Here is a 22,481-nt window from a genome sequence, read left to right on the forward strand (position 1 = left end):
AAAATTCTCGAAAATCCAAAATTTGAATAATTTTTCTTAGATTTTTAATTTCATATTTTTATTTTCAAAAAAATTTTGGAAAAATTCATTTATAGAATTGCGCAGAATGTTCATATCTAAAACGATTTATACGATCAAATCTCTTTGATCAAAAATCATTAGAAATTCAATCGTCAAAAAGTCGTTATTTTCGTCCATTTATAAAGCGAAATAATAGACATGATCTTCATATGTCTGAATCTTCAATACCTCAATGTTGAAGAAAAAATCGTTTTTTTTTCTAAAATTTTCTGATAGTTTTTATTGTATGAGTGACTCAACTTTGAGAAGGAATCTTCCTCCTACCAAACTTGGGTCTAATAAATCATCAGCACCAATGAATCCTGGGAAAAATCCTATTCGCTTTATTAAAATTCAGCCTCAGAGGCTACCAACTGATCTTGTATACAGAAGTCGAGATACAAGACTTGTGTTAGGTTCCGATTCTGAGGACCAGGAGATATTGGATAATCAAAAACAGAAATTGATTGAAGAAATCAATACATTAAAAATATCAGTAAGAGAATTAGAAGCTAAACACGACTCATTACAAAGAGAACTTCTTGAAAAACAACTTAATGATTCGAAAAATCAAGAGTTGCAGTTTCGAGAACAAGATAAAACAATGCAAAATATGGAACAAAAGGATAAAACAGCAGTAATCCTCAACAAGAAACGAGAGAGCGAAGATCTTCAAGAAAAACTCGAAGCTTACCAGAAAATATTCTCCGGATCTGCACTTGCTGAATTAAAGGTCGAAATCTTACAATCTAAGAAAATATACAATGAAATCTTAGATGCATACAACAAAGTTTCAACTGAACTTGAAAAAACCCAACGTGAAGTTGAAGATTTCAAGACTGGCGAAATGTACCTTAAAGTAAGTGAACAAAGAGTCCAAATCATGGACAGAAAGTTCAAACTCGAAAAGCAATTTGCGAAATACAATCGTTTAAAGAAAGACCTCGAAGCAGTTCGTAATGCAAAGGAAGGCGAACAAATTCATTTCCTCGAAACACCACCAGACGAGAAAGCTCAAAAATACGAAGAAATCCTCAAAGTCAAGGAGAAACATTATCATCATCGTACTCAAAAATTTATTCAACAAATTGCAGAGCAGCAACAAGAAGTTCGCGCATTACGTGATCAAGTCACATTTACGAGAGAATTACATAAGCTTAATGATACCGTTAGACCTCCATCCGAACCTAAACAATCTGCTCAATTTATTGCTTACGCTTACCCAATACCACAAGACTGCATTACAGGCGATCTTATGCTTGCATTCCAGAAATTCGACATCAGCGACATAGAAGTTAAGAATCACGTTGCAATTCTTAAATTCAATAAGAAAGAAAACGCAGAAGATGCAATTATCCAGATGAACAATACAAATCTTGGTAGTGAAAAGATTACTGTATCCTGGGATCAACCGGATGAGCTTAATTACCAACGCCAACTTCCTCCAGCCAAAGATTTCTTGACAGACGATTCAGATTTCGAGGAAAGAGAGAATGCACTCAAGCAAAAGCGTCTCGAAGAGCAGCGCAAACAAGCTGAAGCGCTTAAACGCCAGGAAGAAGCAGAAGCTGAAAAGAAGCGCCAAGAAGAAGAGAAAAAGAAGAAAGAAGAGGAAGAAAAGGAAAGACAACAAAAACTCGAGGAAGAAAGGAAGAAACTCGAGCAAGAGCAACTTGAAAAACTTGAGCGCGAAAAGGAAGAACGCCAGAAGAAACGAGAAGAAGAAATGCGCCAGAACGAAGAGAAAAGGAAGAAACAAGAAGAGGAAGAGAGAAGACAAGAAGAACTTCGTCGTCAAAAAGAACTTCAAGAACTCAAAGAACAACAAGAGCTCGAAGAACTCGAAAGACAGAAGAAACAACAGGAAGAAGAAGCAGCAGAACTCAGAAGACAAGCGGAAGAGAAAGAAGCAGAACTCAGAAGAATACAAGAAGAACAAGAAAAGAAAGAAACAGAAGCTGGAGATGAAAATCACTCAATTAGTAGTATCATTAAATCAGCTCTCGAACAGAATGATAAGAAGAAACAAGAAAGTACTTCATTCTTGTCTGATGCCTTTGCTTCTCCAAATAAAGTTGCTTCAAGAGAGATAACCCAAGATGATTTCGAAGAAGCTGAAGATAAATCTCCTGAAAAAGCTCCAGAAAAACAAGAAGAAGAAAAGAAGAAATCGGATTCTTCAGATTTCGAAGAATTCGGTGATTCTGAATCAGAAAAAGAAAAATCAGAAAACAAAGAAGAAGAAAAGAAGAAATCTGATTCCGAAAAATCCGATTCTGAGTCAGAAAAGAAGAAATCTGATTCCGAAAAATCCGATTCTGAATCAGAAAAGAAGAAATCTGAATCTGATAAATCCGAATCCGAATCGGAAAAGAAGAAATCAGAATCAGAACAAGAAAAGAAAGAAGAAATCAAGAAAGAGAGTTCTGTCGATTCATTCGCGTTAGATTCATTCAGCGACAACGAAAAAGAAGATGAAAAACAAAAGCAAGAAGAGGAAGAAAAGAAGAAACAGGAAGAAGAAGAACAAAAGAGACTTGAAGAAGAGAAGCGTAAACAAGAAGAAGAAGAACAGAAACGTAAAGAAGAGGAAGAAGCCGAGAAGCAAAGACTTGAAGAAGAAAAGAAGAAGCAAGAGGAAGAAGAGAAAAGAAAACAAGAAGAGGAAGAACAAAAGAGACTTGAAGAAGAAAAGAGAAAACAAGAAGAGGAAGAACAAAAGAGAATTGAAGAAGAGAAGCGAAAGCAAGAAGAAGAGGAAAAACAAAGATTAGAAGAAGAAAAGAGAAAACAAGAAGAAGAGGAAGAAAAGAAGAGACTTGAAGAAGAAAAACGAAAGAGGGATGAAATGAAGAGAAAGTCTAAAGAGGAACTTAGTCAACTTGTTGGTTCTGGTATTAATGATGTTCATGTCGAAGAAAGAAACGATGTTTTCATTCTCCATTATAAGTCTCAAGAGAATCTCTTAAATAACACTGATACAACAAGAACAAGAGACATTGATTTAGAACAAGAAAACAAAGAAGAAGAAAAACAAGAAGAACAAGAAAAGAAGGCTGAATCAAGTGACTTCGATGATGTTTCCATCAAAGAAGATGATGAAAACAAAGAAGAGAAGAAACCTGATGAAGAAAATAAAGAAGAACAAAAGCCAGAAGAAGAGAAAAAGAAAGATGAAGATTCTGATTTCGATGACCTCAATTTGGATTCATCTGACAATGAAGAACAGAAACCAAAGGAAGAAGAGAAACCTCAGGAGGAAGAAAAGCCTAAAGAAGAAGAAAAGAAGGAAGAATCAAGTTCTTTGGGTGACTTCGAATCAGATGTTGAACAAAAGAAAGAAGAAAAACCACAAGAAAAATCCAAAGAAGAAAGTGACAATTCTGTCGATCTCGACTTCGATTCTGAAGATGAAAAACCAGCAGAAACAAGAGAGGTCAACATTGAAGAAGAAAAGAAGCCAGAAGAGGAAGAAAAGAAAGAAGAAATTAAACCAGAAGAACACAAGGAAGAAGAGGAGAAGAAAGAAGAACACAAATCTTCTGACGAAGAAAACAAACAAGAAGAACATAAAGAGGAAGAAGAAAAGAAGGATAAAGGTGAAACTCTCCCAGTAGAAACTAGAGAAATCAATCTCGAAGAAGAGAAGAAATCAGAAGAAGAAAAACCAACTGAAGAAAAGAAATCTGACGAAGAAATTAAGATTGAGAAATCTTCTGAGGAAGAGAAACAGGATGAAGAAAAGAAACCAGAAGAAGAAAAGAAATCTGACGAAGAAATCAAAGTCGAGAAATCTTCTGAGGAAGAGAAGAAACCAGAAGAAGAAAAGAAGTCAGATGAAGAGATTAAGATTGAGAAATCTTCTGAGGAAGAGAAACAAGTTGAAGAGAAGAAATCAGAAGAAGAAAAACCAACTGAAGAAAAGAAATCTGACGAAGAAATCAAAGTTGAAAAATCTTCTGAAGAAGAGAAGAAACCAGAAGAAGAAAACAATGATATCGATGCAATCAAGTCCGACAGTGATTTCGATGATGATATTAAGATCGAATCTGATAAATCAGATGATGAAAATGCAGAAAAGAAGATCGAGGAAGATCAAGCTGCAAATGAAAACAAATCTGAAGCTCCATCAGAAGTTAAATCTAGAGATATCGATCTCCAAAACGACGTCGAACAAGAAGAGAACAAACCAGCCGAAGAACCAGAAGAAAAGAAACCAGAGGAAGAAGAGAAGAAAGAAGAACCAAAGCAGTCATCGGATGACTCAGAATTCCTTGATTTCGATTCAGATGACGACAAGAAGGCTGAAGAGAAAGAAGAAGAAAAGAAACCAGAAGAGGAAGAAAAGAAGGAAGAAGCTAAACCAGAAGAACCTCAAGAAACAAATGAAGAGAAACCTGAAGAAGTTAAAGACAGAGATGTTCAGATTGAAGAAGAAAACCAACCAGTAGAAGAATCAAAACCAGAAGAAAAACAAGTAGAAGAAGAAAAGAAAGATTCTGATGAAGAACATAAAGAAGAAGAGCCAAAGGTTGAAGAAGAGAAGAAACCAGAAGAAGAAAAGAAGGAAGAACCAAAGAAGTCATCAGATGATTCCGAATTCCTTGATTTCGACTCAGACGACGACAAGAAGGCTGAAGAAAAGCCAGAAGAAGAAAAGAAATCTGATGAAGAAGTCAAAGATAGAGAAATAAAGATCGAAGAAGAAACACAACCAGTTGAAGAAAACAAGGAAGAGAAACTACAAGAAGAAGAAAAGAAAGAAGAAGAGAAACCTGTTGAAGAAAAGAAATCTGATGATTTCGAGTCTGATGACAAGAAATCAGAAGAAGAAAAGAAAGAAGAAAAATCTGATAAGGAAATCAAAATCGAGAAATCTGATGAAGAAGAGAAACCAGCTGAGGAAGAAAAGAAACCAGAAGAAGAAGAAAAGAAAGAAGAAGAAAATCCTCCAGTTGAAACAAGAGAAATTGATCTCAATGATACAAAACCAGAAGAAGAAAAGAAGTCAGATGAAGAGAAGAAGGAAGAAAAATCAGATGAAGATGTTAAGATTGAGTCTGATAAATCTGAAGAAGAAAAGAAACCAGAGGAAGAGAAGAAATCTGATGAAGAAGATGTTAAAATAGAATCAGATAAATCAGAAGAAGAGAAGAAGCCAGAGGAAGAAAACAAAGAAGAAAAGAAATCAGATGATGAAGATATTAAGATTGAAAGCGACAAATCTGATGAAGAAAAGAAGGAAGAAGAGAATCCTCAAGCTCAAACAAAAGAAATCGATCTCAATGAGGTTCATCCAGAAGAAGAAAAGAAGTCAGACGAAGAAAAGAAAGATGAAAAATCAGATGAAGATGTAAAGATCGAATCCGATAAATCGGAGGACGAAAAGAAACCAGAAGAAGAAAAGAAATCAGATGATGAAGACATTAAGATTGACTCAGACAAATCTGATGATGAAGAAAAGAAACCAGAAGAAGAGAAGAAGTCAGATAATGAAGAAAGGAAATCTGATCATGAAGAAGAAAAGAAGGAAAATGAAGAGAAAGAACCAGAGAATGAAGAGGTAAAGACAAGAGAAGTTCCTAAAGAAGATGAAGCCAAACCAGAAGAAGAAGCTTCATTTGAAGAACTCAAATCAGATAAAGACGAAAAAGAATCAACACTCAATGCAACAGGAGGATCTAATTATGCAATTGAAGATCAGAATGAAAACAATGATGATAAAACAAATGATCCATTGAAAGGAAAGGATGAAATCTCATTCGACGAACTTAAATCAGACCAAGACAGCAGACCAGTTTCTGCAAGAAAACAAAGCGAAAAGAAGGAGAGGAGTGAAAAGGCAAAGCAACAATTTGCAGATCTTGATGGATCAGGCGTCAACGTTGAAGAAAACAATGGCGCAATTGTTCTCAGATACAATTCTGATGTAGAACCTGAACAAAAAGGAGAAGAAACTAAAACTCGTGAAGTCAAAGAAGAGGAAGAAAACAAAGAAAAGGAAGAAGAAAAGAAATCTGATTCAGACATCGAAATTGATTTTTCTGATGACGAAAAGAAACCAGACGAAGAAAAAGCTGAAGAAAAGAAGTCAGAAGGCGGAGACATAACAATAGAAAGCGATAAATCTGATGAAGAAAATAAAGATCACAAATCAGATGATGAAGAAAAAGTTGATGAAAAGAAATCTGACGAAGAAAAGAAAGAAGAAGATGAAGCTCCAGTAGCAACAAGAGAAATAAATCTTGAAGAAGAAAAGAAGTCAGAAGGCGGAGACATAACAATAGAAAGCGATAAATCTGATGAAGAAAATAAAGATCACAAATCAGATGATGAAGAAAAAGTTGATGAAAAGAAATCTGACGAAGAAAAGAAAGAAGAAGGCGGAGACATAACGATAGAAAGCGATAAATCTGATGAAGAAAAGAAGGAAACAGAAGATCACAAATCAGAAGAAGAAGTTAAAGCCGATGAAAAGAAGTCAGATGAAGAAAAGAAACCTGAAGAAGAGAAAAAGTCAGAAGATGAAGATATAAAGATCGAGAGTGATAAATCTGATGAAGAAAAAGTAGAAGAGAAGAAATCCGATGATGAACAAAAGCCAGAAGAAGAAAATAAGGAAGAAGAAACTCCAGTACAAACACGAGAAATTAACATAAATGAAGAAAAAGTATCTGATGACAAAAACAAAGATGAAGAAAAGAAAGAAGAAGATAAACCAGAAAATGAAGAAAAGAAATCTGATGATAATGAAGAAAAGAAAGATGAAGAAAAGCCAAAGGAAGAGGAAGAAAAGAAAGAGAAAGTAGAATCAGATAGTGAAAGTATAGAATTAGATTTTGATGACAGTGATGATGATAAAGATGAAGAAAATAAAGAAAAATCAAAGGAAGAAGCTTCAAGTGAAGTTGTTAGCGGAGCATTGAAAGATCAACTAATGGGAACAATAAGACCTGGTGATGATAACCATGAGAGTAGCTCAGGATATTTCTAAAATGTTTATAATATTTTTTTTATTATTTCATAAAAAGACATGTTTTTATATTTATAAAATACACAGATGTTAATAGGCATATTATATTTCACTCAAAAATTTCATATTCCTCTAATGATTTTTCAGATTTTATTTGTTGATGGGGTAATTTTTATTCAACATGTAATTAGTATATACATAATTTTCTATTTATGCTCATTTTATGGTAACAAAATTATGAAATACCAATAATTCACATAAGGGAAGATTCAATTAGTCGTTTAATTAGAGGTAAATAACGCAATATCTCATTATTTTCGATTAGTTGAAATGGAGACTTGAAAACAACTTCCGACTAGAAAATTTTGTTATGACCAAATATGAATTTACATTCAATTTCATAAATTTGAGCAATTTTACTATTTGCAATATTGTTGTTTGCATCTCTATATCTATATTCTTTGCTATCCGGGCCAAATAGAAAATTAATTAAAATTTGTTTGATTTTTCTTAAATACCGCATGATTGTATTAGTATATTTCATTTATAATAAAATAACAATTAGAGAATCGAAAATGACAATAAGATTCTATTAATATTTTCGTTTTTTCTCCTTTCTTGATATCTCTAGTTAAAATATATTCCATTTTGATTAAATATCATAACACTAGAATTTTGGAGTTTGATTTGGATTCTTCATGTTTTTATGACCAGAACCAAAACCCATAAAACTATAGAAAACTAGCCATTCAAATTAAACTGATTTTACGATTGCATTCAATTTCGATAATTAATACAGTTCTGCGGGATTTAGACACAGCAGTATATGTACACTTGAAATTTATCGGAGGTCACGTGATGGGGTATAAATTTGTTTGATAAAACCATATTTATCGTTAATTTTTCATTAACTGAATAGATATGTATAGATGATGAGAATTTTTTGTTGTTGGAGATTTTGTCAATATTCATCAAACCCGTGAATTTATCCCTTTCAAAATAATTGGTCATCACAAAATATTATTATATAGACATTGTACATTAAATTATAAAAATCTCATCTTCAGAAAAATTTCAGAGCGATTGTTCTCTCACAATTTTATCGTGAACAAAAAAGAAAAAACGTCTTGAATTTATACAAAGAATATAATTACGAAGGAATTCTTGATGACATTGAATTTTTTATGTAGGTTTTTCAAAATAAAACCCATGATAAAATTGATACAATTTATTATTTAAAATGGGTGATCTTGTATCCTACTCAGAGATTTGCGAAAAGCTTACACTGGCTGGTGTTACCCGCTGCAACCAACCAACATACAACTTCATAGTCCGTTCCTTCCTTTCTGGTGTATTCATTTCTTTCTCTTTCTTGTTTGGTGTTGTTGCCACAATTGAATCTGGACAAACAATTATGTTCGCCCTTTGCTTCGCCATTGGTCTCGACTACATTCTTTTCTTGAATTGCTATCTTTTCACAGGCGATCTTGTTCCAGTTGTTCTTTGCGCTCTCAACAGACGTGCTCCAGCTGGTAAACTCATTTATGCTCTTGGTATGACATACATTTTCAATGCTCTTGGATGCATATTCGGTGCTTTCTTCACAGGTTGGGCAACAGGACTCTCCAGCAACCCATATGATAACTGGGTCGGCCAAAAAGTTGCTCTTTACTGCTACAAGAAGACACATATGAACTATGGAAACATGTTTGCTAAGGCAATGATCTGCAATGCCCTCGTTTCAATTGCTACCTTCATGGCCAACATGACAACCTCATATTGCGGCAAATGCCTTGCTGTCTTCCTTGCTATTGGTAACTTCTCCACTCTCGGCCTTGAACACTGCATGGCTAACTGGTTCTGCCTTTCTAATGGTCTCATGCAGAAGGATGGCATCAAGAACATGACATGGAAGGCTACAATCTTAAATCTTATCATCGTTTCTATCGGTAACGCTATTGGATCATGCATCTTCGTTTCTCTCCCAGCTTTCCTCCAGCAATATTCTGATAAACCAGAGTCGCTTGATAATAATGACATGCCAAACTTAGATAATGATAAGAAATCTGATGAAGATGTTGCGAGTTTGTAAGCCCGAAACGTTATAATATGTTATATATTTATTTATCGGTGTTAATAAAGAGATACATTGGTATATTATATGGAATTCAATATTTTTTTGTATTTTTTTTATTAATCTCGATGTTTCAGGTTTATAAACGTCATACATTATTGGGCTAGATCATTCCAATCATCACTTAATGCTATAAATCGATCTTTTAGAATTTTGATTAATTTTCGATTGAAGATCTTTCAAAATGATTTTAACACAAGAGAACAATCGGCTCCGTCCTTCATATTTTAACAAAGCCATAGTTGAAAATCTCTGAAATATCAGGAATCCAAAATAATTACAAAATTGTTTTATTATTTTATAATAGTTGTAAAATATAATAAAATCATTTTATGAGATAATAATCAAATTGAACATAGCTATTGATGCATAATATAGCATTGGACTACACTGCATTATAGTTATAGGATCATGCTGCTCAAGTACAGTAATGCGAGCATATCCATTACCATAATGACCTCTTTCTGTGCATGAATTTGAACTAGCTGGGTCTGGACATGGAATTTCTGCCTTTCCATCTAAGATCTCTGGGTGGTAAAAGGTTATTCCCGAATAATGGATAGAGCTATCTTCATGATCAATATTATTTTCGGTGGATCTTCGTGCGATGGCTCTGCATCCTTTGTAACCTGAAACGTACGAAGAACCTCCCGAACCACTTGTAACTTGGCTAGATGCCATACCACCGCTTCCACCACCGTAGTAGCCAGAGCCACCACCACTACCGTGGTACGGGTTACGGCAATCTCCTCCGTACCCAAATCCACCGTAATATCCAGTGTAATTTGAACCGAGGCCGCCTGAGGTTTGAGTTCCTCCAGTCGATAGAGAAATCATAATTTTATCAGTTTCTAAGTGAATGGTGCCATTATAGCCTTCCAAAACTCCACCGGCACCACCTTCTATGGTGATATGATACTTTGCAAAGCCGGCACCGCCAGCAGCAACGGTAATTCGAGATTTCAAACTTTCAAAATTGTTCCAGTCACCTTTGGTGAGGCGGATATCGCTTGCTCCACCACCTGCACCACCAGATACATAATAATCTTCATTGTAACGTTCTTTTACGCCTGTAGTTCCTGCACCGCCTCCATTATATGTGGAGGGACCTGACCATTCTCCTTTTTGGCCAAGGTATATATAAAATGGCTGTGGACGAAAAATTGGGAGAGTGCCACTGGTATATGAACCACGGCCACCTTCGGTGCCAATGAATCCACCCGAAGCTCCCTAAAGTTCAATCTTGTACATACCTGGCTTGAGGAATATCCTATATGGAGTGCAATCAGAGGATAAGCATGGATATTTGAGGGTGTAGACGTTGCCCGATTTGTTAATTGCATTGGGATCTGATACTTTGGAGTTATCCTCATACCATATGGATATCATCGGCTAAATTCATTCAGGATACCTATCAACAAAATGATCAAATGAGTGGATGAGGAATTTGATCATGAAAAATGAACCCAAAAAGAGCGTTTTAGATGCATTTTTAATTGATTTGAGATAATATATCATAATTAGTATTGAACTAAATTTGATGAAATGCACGTTTTTTTTTATTGAATGACTGAATGGCAATTACCCAATTTAATGACACATTTTACACAAAATGTGGATGGTGAAAGAGTTGCCACTCTTCAATCAATCGAACAGTATTATAATAGAAGAATAATTCGAGAAAAAGAAGAAATTATTCAATTAAAAAACTTAATTGATCAACAATTTTTAGTGATAGAGCGATTAAACATAAAAGATTCCGATTTAAGACATAAAACTAAAAAAGATCCAGAAAAAAATCTTTCAGATGAATATGAACAATATACATCTGAACAAACAGATAAATACTCTTCAGTTTTGAAGGAAGAAAACGATTTCAAAGAATTCTTAACACATCATCCATATGCATCCGCTACATTATTAGATCCAGCTTTCAATTTAGACTCAAACAAGACAGGTGAAACAATTCAACAATTCTTAACAGATAAAAGAAACAATTTTTATACGAATTTATTTGTAGAAATCAATTCAGCATCAAATTATTTTAATTATTACAATAACTTCTTGAGTTCAGCAAATTACCTTGACTTTAGTGAGAAAATTGGTTCAGAGTTAGCAAGTATATTTAAATTCAAGAGAGCTATCTTATTTAATTACAATAAAAAAGCATCTCAAATATCCGTAAACAAACAACGACTTACAATGAATTATTCACTTGATAAAGGATTAATAAAAGATGCAGCAGAGACAGGAAAGCGTTATTTCATACAGAAACTCTCAAAAAATGCAGGATCAGATGATTTTGCAATTTTAGGTCGTTCTGATAATATTTGGGTTGTTCCCATACCAGAACTATCAAATGTTATAATATTATATGATACGGAAGAAGTCGTAACTGCTTCAAAAGACTTATTAATTTCAAATATAATTGAAATCCTGAAACATACTAAATCTCTTGTTGATATTCGTGAGCAGCATCTCTCATACTTAGCAGATTATCAACTAATGAATGACGAACTCATCAAATTATCATCAATTGGTGACATGAGGAGTTTTTTACAACTTTTAACAAGAAATCTTGAATCTTCTTTCGAATGCGAAGCTGTGAAATTGATCAGGATTAGGAGAAACAGAAATTCAATGACGAAATACGGAATGTCGAAGGAAGACAATGTAATCACTCCTCTTTCTACTGGTTTGTGTTCTTCCTCTTTTTTGCATCAAAAAACAAAAATTTTTGAAAATCCTGAACTTTTGTCAGAATTTGACAGAAGAGTCGACAGAGCTGAGCGATCGATAAAATCGAAATCAATGATGTCTGTACCAGTCTTCACACTGGATAGCAGCAAAAGAGTCAAATGGCTGTTGGTTTTTTATAATAAAAAACGTACAAACGGTTTTTCAGAAAAAGATCAATTCAGAGCGGAAATTTTTGCAGAATTTTTCGTTTCCCTTGCGAAGAACGTTCTATTGACAGCCAAAATGAACGAAAAACTTAGAGACACAACGACAGAAGTCAAAGAGATGAGAATGAAACAAAAATTTGTGTCAAAAGTTCAAAAAGTGACAGATATTGAAGAAATCACAACTAATTTGACGGAAAACACGAAAGAATTATTAGATTATGATATTCTGAGCACACATATTGCTGACTACAAGCATTGGAGATTGGACGGATTAGGAATTGATGGAAGAATATCGAGACCAATTAATTCAAGAGATTCAAATCCAACAATGAGATTTATGTTGACGAGATCATTGTCAATTTGCTCTTCTTCACCACAAGTATACTCTCCTTTGATTGATTCATCAGATAGAGTTGTAGGAATCTTAGTTCTCAAGTCATCAAAACAACCAAAACAAGAAAGAAATTTGGGAGCTTCATTTTTGAGAACAAATTTAATGTTGAAACAAATTTCGAATGCAAAAGTTGTTAAAGAATTATCTGGTTTAGCACAGCACCAGCTCGCTCAATTCTCTACAATGGTACCAAGAAGAACAAGAGCTGTTGTTGAAAGTTACTCAAAATTGCTCTCAAAATTTGTAGAAATGGATAAAAATTTGAGAGAAAATCATATAAAAAGTGACACTTTAATTCGATTTTCGATGAATTACAATGACTTCCCTCCTGAATTCAACAGGAAATTCATCAGCGCAATATCAAGTATCACTGGTCACAAACCAATCTATAATGATGACATTCTTTCAATTGATGAAGGAAATCTTATGAGTAGAATTTTTTCTGCAGGATTTAAATGCAAAAATCTTGTAAAAATGGAAGTTTCCGAACGACAGTCGAATTATGTTAAGCCAACAGCAACTATTTTGTACTTGACACATAGTTTTGATCAAAGAGTTTTGGATGATACACAAATTGTCAATGTTTTGGTTGACATTGCTTCTGATTTTGAAGTTTTGGAGTTTTTCGGATGCGACAGAAAGACTTTTTGTGATTTTATACAAAAAGTTAGATCATTTACTAATAATAATGGATTTAGGAACTGGAGACTTTCATTTGATCATTTACATTTCTGTTTCTTTTTGATGCATTCTTTCAATGCTGTTTCTAAAATGACGCCAACAGAAAAAGCTGCTCTTTATTGTCATTTCCTTTGCTTGTATTCGAATCCATTTGAAGCAGATGATCTTCAGGTATCAGTCAAAGTATTCGCTTTGTGTAATTTAATCTCCAATTTAGAAACAAGAAAAATCATGTCATTTATGGACCTTTTGACAAAATTGGATGATTCAGATAAAAGCGAAGTGATCGGATCATCAAATGCAGCTGTTCTTATGGCCGCTTTGAGTAGATATTCTTATATCGGAAGAGATACTGAGAGGGCACAAAAATACTGCGAAATGAGATTCAGTGAAGAATTACATGATGAACCAAAAGAATTCTTTAATGATTTGATGAAATCTATTATTGATGTTGAGACAAAGGTTGTTGTTTTCCCAGCATTGGCTGAATTGCTTAGAGTTGGATTTGAAACAGATCCAATGAAGAAGATAATTACTGATATCATGAACATTCTAACCAAATAATATTTTAAATTTGTTTGTTGTATATATAAAAATAAATTTATTGTGTAAACTTTGTTAATTTAAAATTGAACACAAATGATTATCTTCTAGTATCATTTGAGTTGAAAAAATCAAATTGAAGAAAAATGGTTCCGCTGGGGCTCGAACCCAAGACCTTAGCGTTATCAGCACTACGCTCTACCTACTGAGCTACGAAACCTTTCACATTTTAGAATTTATTTATGAACTCATAAATGATTTTGGTCACTCTTTTTTCTTATTTCTACTAATTTAAGAATTCATATTTGTTATAAAAGAAATATGTTCAATCAATGACATCAAACTTTCAAATTTTTAAGATTTACTCATTAGATTCCACTATTTATAAATGTTAATATCATAATCTTTAATATTTTTTTTATGATTGATCCAGTTTCTCACACCAGGAACAATGCCATAGATTTTAGAGAATAGATGCACATGCATGAACATTTACTACCAAATAATTAGATTCAATTGATGATCCTAGATCATTTTGAGTTATAAAAGCAAAAACTTAATGACTATACTTCTTAACATTAGAAATACATATTTGGTCATATTTTATAATCCAATTTTAACTTATTTAGATTAGAAAACTGATCGGGAAAAGTCTATCGAATTAAAAAAATTGAGAAAAACGTTTTGGCCAGATGCACACTTTTTTAAAAATGATTATTCTGAATAGCTCTTTATTAGTTCATCAAAATCCTTTAATTTATGTTCGGAACTAACGAATATTAAAATTAAATTTTTCTATGAAAAAATTGAAATTGTTCTCAAATACTAAACTTTTGAGAACCGAATCACTTTACTAATTAGGCCCGATTTATCATTATAAACATTTTTAAATATATAATTATTTTTCAATTAGAAATTAATTAATACGATAAAAAGAAATCTTAGTTCAGATATTGATATAAAAACATATTACTGATTGGATTTGAGACTTTACAAATTTATCAAGTATAGAAAAAGTTTCCTTATGACATTTTGCCATAATACTATATATCTATAAACAAATATTTCTTGATGATTTTTTGTTTGATAGCTCTTAATTTTGTGATAAACCGCCATCTAGTAAATGCTTGCTTGCCTCTTCGCTCAGGCCACAAGCCTTAGACCAATTCTTCTTTTGCCAGGTATCTATGGCTCAAATCTTTTTGCTACATACGATAATTTCGCAAAACACTGGTATTGCCCAAAGAAGCAAGACCACGATATCTTCTGGGTTAATCTCAAGTACATTATCCCACCAACATGGAACTGTTTATTCGAAATGTTAACAGCACACTATTATCCAGAAACCGACACAATTGGCTCCGCTCCAGGCATGCAAGTTGAAGTTGATGATTTCGGTGGTGAAGCCGGTATCAAATACGTTGACAAAGGCGTTTTTGGTTTCCACTTCATCGAATCTTTCGCTCCAATGCTTGAGTATCTCAAGGCAAAGGGCTACACAGTTAAGAAGGACCTTTTCGGTGTCCCATATGACTGGCGCCTTGCTATGGATGCTCTTCGTTCCACCTTCTTCCCACAACTTAAGGCTCTTATTGAAGAGGCTTATGAAAAGAATGATCGCAAGGCTGTTGTCGTTCTTGGCTACTCTTGCGGTGGCCTCTGCCTCCAGAACTTCTTAACAGCTTGGGAACTTACCCAAAAATGGAAGGATAAATACATCCATAAGGTCATCATGCTCGCTCCAGCTTTCGGCGGCTCCTCCAACACAATCGATGTTGCCTACAACCAGTACTTCCCAATCGTTCCATTCATCAAGAACGATATCCTTCGCCAGGCAGTCGAGAACATGCCAGTTCTTAATGGCCTCTTCCCGAACCACTATGTCTTCCAAAATGACACCATCATCATCACAGATAAAGGCGAAGAAATCAAGGCTCCACAACTCCCAGAGTTCTACCTTTCCCACGGTAAGTACAATGACGGCGCTCGCAAAATCTTTAAGAAGAACCTCAAGTGGGTCCAGAGAGAACCAAAGCCACTCGGTGTAAAGACATACATGCTTTACAACTCCGGCGTTGACACAACATACACAGTCGATTATCGTAAGGGCTACGATGATCCACAGTACACATACACAGGCGGTGATGGCACAGTCCCAGCCAAGGGTCCAAGATATGCCTGCGACCACTGGCAGGATCCAAAGCACCCAATCATTTGCCACGATGTCAACCGTGTAGGTGATGACTGGGAACACGCTCCACTCTCCACAAACGAGTACATCCATCAGGTTATCTACAACGCCACAAACGATCTTAACGATGGCTGGTCACATCTCAAGGGCACATGGTACTTCGAATCTCATGATGTCCAAGTTTTCAACACAACACTCCTCCACGCAGGCAGAATTACCCGCAAACAGGTTTACAATCCAGAAGATCACTAAATATTATCTTTATATGTAGTAATTGATAAAACTTTATTTTATCACCAAATTTCTCCAACCTAAATTCAATTTTTCTTTCAAAATCGAATAAAACCGCAATCTTTTGAGTGTAACAAAATCTTTGATTCTTCTCCAGTTATTTTGAATCTACACTGGATAACAGAGCCAGCTATTATATTTTTAAAGCGCAACTCCAAGATGGATCAATCAATTTCAGATTCTCAACTACACTTAGCCTAAAAAATTAAAAAACAACTATCCCTTACAATGTTATTCCGAATTTGATTGGGATTTTGAATAGAATACGAGTGTTTCATTTTCATTTTATTAAATGCCTATAATTTCAAAGTTTAACACTCGGATATACCATTTGAAGGGATAGTATTACAAATTCATGAATAGTTCAGCGGAAAAACAATAATTACATTTTTTTTTTGGAAATTGAATACAAATCTCATTATAAATATATTATATATTCTTTAGTTTATATAAAAATATAAAATTTTTATTAAACAATCACTAACATAAGTAAATACAATTAATTGATTCTTATTTATCAGCAGTTCGAGTAGGTTTTGCTTTCTTCTTCTGTTTTGTCTTTTCTTCAGATCTTTTTTCTGGTGGCCTGTTGCTTTTATTGAATTTATCGAATGCTCTGGAAGAAGATTCGATTTTCCTGATGATTTCTGGATCCAAAATGAAGTTCAGAGTTCCATTTGGATTTTGAACTAACATTGCCGAGTGTTCGAATAAAAGAAATTTATCAACAACACCTCCATTTTTATGCTGACTTCTAATTCTTCTCTGCAGATTTTTGAGAGATTTCATCTGTGCTTTCAATACATAAGTATCCAAATCATCTCTTGCGATGTTGATTCGATTATTAACAAAACTATCTAATTTCTCAAACTTCTGTAATATATGAGGTTGTCTTTCCCATTCAACACTAACATTTAACTTTTTGTCGTTATAAGAAATGTTGATAATTTTGAGAACTTTTCTTTGTGGATAATTTCCGAAACCTAATTCATTCCAATCCACATTGAAATGAGAAGTACAAACCCCATTTTTAACAAGTTCTTTCGGATCATTAGTTTCTTTATTCGTTTGTTCATTTTCAGTAGTTGAATCGTTTTCATCATCGTCATTAGAATCATCAGAATCAGATTCTAAATCACGTGCCATTTCAAGAGAAAATTCAACGTTTTCATTTGATTCTAAAGAAGTATTCGATGAACTAATAAACATATAATTTGTTTTGAATGTTTCTTCATATATTTTTTTGTAGTTTTCTTTCTGTGCTTTCGCTTTAGATTGAAGATCTCTTGCGTATCTCCTTGTTTCTTCATTATCAACTCCTTTTTCTTTCTCATTGTTAATAATTTCCCGCAAAAGCTTAACTTTGTCCCATCTACTTAATCTCGAAAGTTGATCTTCAGTAATTCCTTTTTCTCTCAGTAACCTATCGAGATCAGCCATTGTTTTACCTCTTAAATCACTGGATGTGCCTTGTTTCTTCTCATTCGATTTCTTTTTTAGCAATTTTTCTTTACCTGTCTTGTCTAATTTTGATATTTCTTCATCAGAAACTCCTTTTTCTCTAAGTTTTCTGTTGAGATCTTTATCATCTGACCTTTTTTGTTTTGGGGTCTTTTTCAACAAGATCATAAACACTGGCAAAGTTTTCTGTTCTCGACCATGGTGTTCTCAATAATTCGAGTTCAATCCTTTCTGCAATTTGTTTTGTCAAATCTCCTTCTAAACTTTGGATATGTCTATAGATATTCTTGCTTTTTACAAGGAAATGAACACCATTACGTCTTAGTTTCTTCAATCCTGCAAGCATTGATTGATAAGAGCAAACATCTTCAGGATAGATATATAATCCTGAAAATAAACGATCTAAATCAGGTTTTGGAACCCAAAAACTGATTCCATGCTGTTTAACAGGCTTTGCAAAGTTCCTGATGATGTCGCGAATCCTTGTTTCGTTCATATCCGGAAAATATTCTTTACTAAAATCCGAAATTACAATTTTTTCACGACCTTTGTACTGACAAGTACCTCTAAATAGGTTTATCACGATTGCCGAGATAAATTTAGTTTTCATTTCTTCAGTTTTCTTGTTTAATGGACAAAATACTGGACTTTTTACTTCAATTAATGATCCGCAGTATCAATCATCAATTTTACGAAGATAGAATTTAGTTTTGTCTTCCATATCCCTTATTAAGGATACCCTTACGTGTCAGATTTTTTGCGCATACGAAGAAGTCATGCTAGACATGAGCTATAAACCTGAAATTTTAGCAACATATTTAAAACTTTTTAAACTACAATACACTTTAATATTCAAGAACAAAAATATTCTTTTTAGAAATTACATAATTATTTTATGTGAAATCTATATAAAAACATATTTTGCGAGCGTAACTTTTTTCTTTATAAGCACCTTATATGACTGATAAACTGTGAAGGCACATAATTGTTAATTCATAGAGTTGATATGTTTCCAAAATTGAGAGGAAATTTGAAAATTGAATACCCTTTCAATTCAATTTTCAAAAGATATCAGCTCCTTCAATAATTGAAGGACGATTTTGATCATTTGCTCTTAAAACAAGTATGCCATGGAGAAAAAAGTTACGCTCGCAAATCTGAAATATAACTATCATATAAAAAAATTAAATTTCTAATTTTTTACTCTATAGATATTATTGGCCATTTGTGTAATGCATAAAAGTTTATGTCATATGCATACATTTGGAAGTATGGGAGACGAGGGAAATTACTTCTATGAGGCACTAGGATTTTTAAAAATTTCTCTATCGGACTCACCATTCAATTTCTCGAAAATTAAAAAAAATCAATAATAGCTAAAATGTATTATGCATAACAAATTTTAATGTTACACGGTATTTTTTGAACTTCATGACATGAATTTTCTTTATATTATTTTTTTTTGGATTTTCTATGATTTATGCGATAGGCTGGAACAACATTGTAAGTGCAATGATATCATTTATAGAGAAATCTAAAACTTCAGCATTCAGAACTCGCAACCACAAAAATATTCATTTGCTAAGTAAGTAAAGTTGATTAAGTTCGACACTTAGCTTTTATACGTAAAACCAAGTGTGTATTGTTATTTCTTGTTAAATTATTGAGAAAAAAATAAATTGTAAGAGAAACGATACTGATTATTGAAATAATATTGAGGGTAGCTGCAGATTTCTTCATTAACATGCCGGAAATTTGTTAATCTTGGTTTTCTATCATAAAATCTGTCGAAGAATCTAAAAACGGAGATATGAAATAGAGATCATGTAAATCTAGAGTATCCTGTCAGAAAAATAGACTAAGCATGTAACCCTTTTTTGGTCATAAACACTTTTTACCACTTAGTCATACAGATGATCATTAAATTTAAACGAGCACTTTTTGTCAGAATTTATTCTTTTACAAAGACAGAAGATTTTAGTATTATTTAATATTAGTGCTGTAGCAAAATTCAAAAAACGGTGAAAATTCAGTGAATTTGTGAATTCACATTTTTTTTCGACATTTTTCTTGATATATCCATGCACATTAAGAACACAGCTTTGATACGCTTAAAAAAGCATATTTCATATGAAATTGTTAAAGAAATAAACAATTTATATAAAAATTGCACTTATGGGCAGTTTAGATATATAATTTATATATAACATATATACAAATCCATAGACAAAGTGCAATAACTACAATGTTGTAGAAAATTACAGCAGAAATACTGACTTTTTGAAGGATAATAAGAATTCTTCTAAAAATACTGAAAATTAACATATTTCTGTACTCAATTTAGTATATGCACAGAAGTTATGATTTGGTGTTAGGTTTTTATGCCCCAAAATCTAGATTTTTGTGACATCAAATCTTATTAGTGGATAAATCAAAGACTGTCATTTTGAAATAAGCTCATATCAATAAATATCCATTTAAAAGCCTTATTGTAATATGTAACTAGCAAAAAGCCTAATATTTATCAAAATTAATCAAATCAAATGATCAATATTCATGATATGTCATCAGCAATAGCTAATTGATATTTTATTTTGTATTGATATTCATTTTTCTCATATTATACACGATTATATCTCTTTTTTTAAAAAAAGTTTTTATATTAGACATGAAAGTTGAATTAATACAATTTTGTACTAGAGTTTGTTTGTATATTAAATAATAATGATATATACTTCAACATATTGCGTCTCACCATTACCAAAATGTAATTTTGCATACAATTTTCTTTCATTTAACAATGATGTTATTTGAAAAGTGATACTTCCATGATTATTGATTAATGTTCCATCATATATAGGAATGAATGTTAAACAAGACACGCCTGCAGCTGGGTGCATTCGTGGCATTGTGATAAGGCTTATATATAAAGACTTCTCTCGATCAGCATTACGTCAAATGAATATTGACCCATTATTTTGGCGATGCGCTAGTTCCAAGTAGAAATGCTTTGGTATATTTAGGTTATGTCTATATGTTATGAATCATGGTATTATTGATAAAAACGTTCTTAGTCATTAAATCAATCCTAGTATCTAAAGATATAATTTAGATTTTTTTGTTTATTGCTAAAATTAAATACAGTATAACTTTCTTTCATATTGTCGGTACTAACAATACAAGATTGTGTTGAAAAAAACTTAAATATGCATGAAAATTAAATTTAATGTGTAAATATGATAAAAATTTCAACTTTACTAATAACATACATAAGTTTCTGATAGTTTAATATAGTTCATATTGATGTGACTGTAAACTATATCAAAAAAATATTTTTAAATATTGTTATGCAAATAATGGGATTTCTAAGGAAAAAATGATTATATTTGTTATATAAAGCAATCTTTTTAATTATTCACTACGTTTATTACATTTTTTGCCGACCATTTACGTAATATGCCTCCACCAAGCAGACGCAAACAACAAAGTCGTGAAGCTAACGAAAAATCAATTGAAGCAAAAAAAACTCCCAAGAAAAGAATGCGCCAAAGGAAGTCGATCCAAAACACTGGACTGCTTCTGTAATTGTTAATGGTGACTCTTATACTCGAGCAAGGAATTTATTTCAAGATAACAATATTAAAGTGCCGAGTGAAAAAGAGTTTTACCGTCATCAAAAAGAAATAGGTAAGGTAATACTAGAATATAAAGAGCAATCTATTAAAAATGCTCAACAAACAATGAAGAAAGATACATTTTTAAGCACTGATTCGCATTATAATGTTGGCAGAAATGCTACAGCGTGCCAAAGTTTAATGATGGACAACCGTGGAAAAGTTGTTGGTGAAACAACTGTTATAAAAAAGAGCTCTGGAGGAGACTTTGAAGGCCCATCCAACATGATGGAAACAGAATGTACAAAGAGGATGATGTCAAATTTTGACTTTACAAATGTTTCCACAGTGGTTCATGACAATGACAATAAAACGAAAGCCATCATCCAGCAATATGCTCCGAATGCTAAAATTACACTTGATCCTCGTCATTGTGTACGTGCAGTTGGCAGAGCTTTCGAAAAGCTTGAAAATGGTGGATATAAAGAAGCAGCAGGAAAAGAAACTGTTAATCAACAGAAAGAAAGTGAATCACAGCCAGCATTCCCAATCAAATCTAAAGCAGAAGAGCCGAAGAAACGTGGAAGACCATTAAAACACCAAGAAAAAGTATTTCATCAGATATATTCGAAAGTTATTAAGTGGTTCACTTTTATTATCATGCTTCCAATTGAAACAACGAAAAAAATTTTCCTATGGAAGAATACATTAAATCATTTTATCGGAAGGCATGAAAATTGCCTTCACGAAAAAGACAAAGAATATCCTGTGTTTCAGCCACTTACAAAACCTGATTTAGCGAAGCAATTTCAACGTTTTACAGATGATGCCGCAAAGTTGATTCCAGAAATTGATCCTAATGCTCAAACACAACAAAATGAATCGATACATCACTCAATGCTTACTCAGTGTCCCAAAGGAAACAACGCAAAATCGTTTGAAATGCGTACGGCTGTTACAATTTTACAAAAAAACGAAGGAGAGAAATGCAAACAAGAAATATACAATCGTGTCAATAATTACCAAATATCTCCTTCAATCCGCGAACTCCAAAAACTTGAATATGAGAAAAATAAATCCAGAAATCAAAAGAAAGCTACACCAGAAACAAGAAAAGAGATCAACAAGGCAAGAAATGCAAAAAGATTTCCTAAGGATAACCCTACAGGTGATTACAGAGGAGGAAAGTGGACCCCACAAGATATCTAATTTTCAAATTTGAAATAAACACAT

General features: G+C 33.1%; 8 protein-coding genes and 1 non-coding gene across 9 annotated transcripts, besides 1 other annotated feature; 5 read left to right on the forward strand and 4 right to left on the reverse strand.

Moving 5' to 3' along the window:
- Positions 1-307: 307 nt before the first annotated feature.
- On the forward strand, positions 308-7,054 carry TVAGG3_0048390 (RNA-binding domain, RBD family-containing protein; the record flags this gene model as incomplete). Its single annotated transcript, XM_001306516.2, has 1 exon — positions 308-7,054. The coding sequence occupies one exon, from the start codon at positions 308-310 to the stop codon at positions 7,052-7,054; it is 6,747 nt and encodes a 2,248-aa protein (XP_001306517.2).
- Positions 7,055-8,273: 1,219 nt separating this feature from the next.
- TVAGG3_0048400 (formate/nitrite transporter) lies at positions 8,274-9,125 on the forward strand (the record flags this gene model as incomplete). The annotated part of the gene is made up of 1 exon (XM_001306517.1): positions 8,274-9,125. One exon carries the CDS (start codon positions 8,274-8,276, stop codon positions 9,123-9,125), a length of 852 nt encoding a protein of 283 aa, XP_001306518.1.
- Positions 9,126-9,497: 372 nt separating this feature from the next.
- TVAGG3_0048410 (glycine-rich protein family) lies at positions 9,498-10,004 on the reverse strand (the record flags this gene model as incomplete). Its single annotated transcript, XM_001306518.1, has 1 exon — positions 9,498-10,004. The coding sequence occupies one exon, from the start codon at positions 10,002-10,004 to the stop codon at positions 9,498-9,500; it is 507 nt and encodes a 168-aa protein (XP_001306519.1).
- A 729-nt stretch (positions 10,005-10,733) lies between these two features.
- TVAGG3_0048420 (cyclic nucleotide phosphodiesterase family) lies at positions 10,734-13,712 on the forward strand (the record flags this gene model as incomplete). The annotated part of the gene is made up of 1 exon (XM_001306519.1): positions 10,734-13,712. The coding sequence occupies one exon, from the start codon at positions 10,734-10,736 to the stop codon at positions 13,710-13,712; it is 2,979 nt and encodes a 992-aa protein (XP_001306520.1).
- A 126-nt stretch (positions 13,713-13,838) lies between these two features.
- TVAGG3_0048430 lies at positions 13,839-13,911 on the reverse strand. The gene has a single exon. It is a non-coding gene; the product is annotated as a tRNA-Ile (tRNA).
- Positions 13,912-14,812: 901 nt separating this feature from the next.
- Positions 14,813-16,213, forward strand: TVAGG3_0048440 (O-acyltransferase protein; the record flags this gene model as incomplete). Its single annotated transcript, XM_001306520.2, has 1 exon — positions 14,815-16,134. One exon carries the CDS (start codon positions 14,815-14,817, stop codon positions 16,132-16,134), a length of 1,320 nt encoding a protein of 439 aa, XP_001306521.1.
- Positions 16,214-16,632: 419 nt separating this feature from the next.
- On the reverse strand, positions 16,633-17,613 carry TVAGG3_0048450 (negative regulation of protein autoubiquitination; the record flags this gene model as incomplete). The annotated part of the gene is made up of 1 exon (XM_001306521.2): positions 16,684-17,613. One exon carries the CDS (start codon positions 17,611-17,613, stop codon positions 16,684-16,686), a length of 930 nt encoding a protein of 309 aa, XP_001306522.1.
- Positions 17,614-17,758: 145 nt separating this feature from the next.
- Positions 17,759-18,130, reverse strand: TVAGG3_0048460 (negative regulation of protein autoubiquitination; the record flags this gene model as incomplete). Its single annotated transcript, XM_001306522.1, has 1 exon — positions 17,759-18,130. One exon carries the CDS (start codon positions 18,128-18,130, stop codon positions 17,759-17,761), a length of 372 nt encoding a protein of 123 aa, XP_001306523.1.
- Positions 18,131-18,367: 237 nt separating this feature from the next.
- Positions 18,368-22,481: part of a mobile genetic element that runs on past the window's edge.
- TVAGG3_0048480 (IS204/IS1001/IS1096/IS116 transposases DDE domain-containing protein) lies at positions 21,375-22,457 on the forward strand (the record flags this gene model as incomplete). The annotated part of the gene is made up of 1 exon (XM_001306523.2): positions 21,375-22,457. The coding sequence occupies one exon, from the start codon at positions 21,375-21,377 to the stop codon at positions 22,455-22,457; it is 1,083 nt and encodes a 360-aa protein (XP_001306524.2).

Source organism: Trichomonas vaginalis, chromosome IV, assembly GCF_026262505.1.
Source record: "Trichomonas vaginalis G3 chromosome IV, whole genome shotgun sequence".
NCBI classification, from domain to species: domain Eukaryota; phylum Parabasalia; order Trichomonadida; family Trichomonadidae; genus Trichomonas; species Trichomonas vaginalis.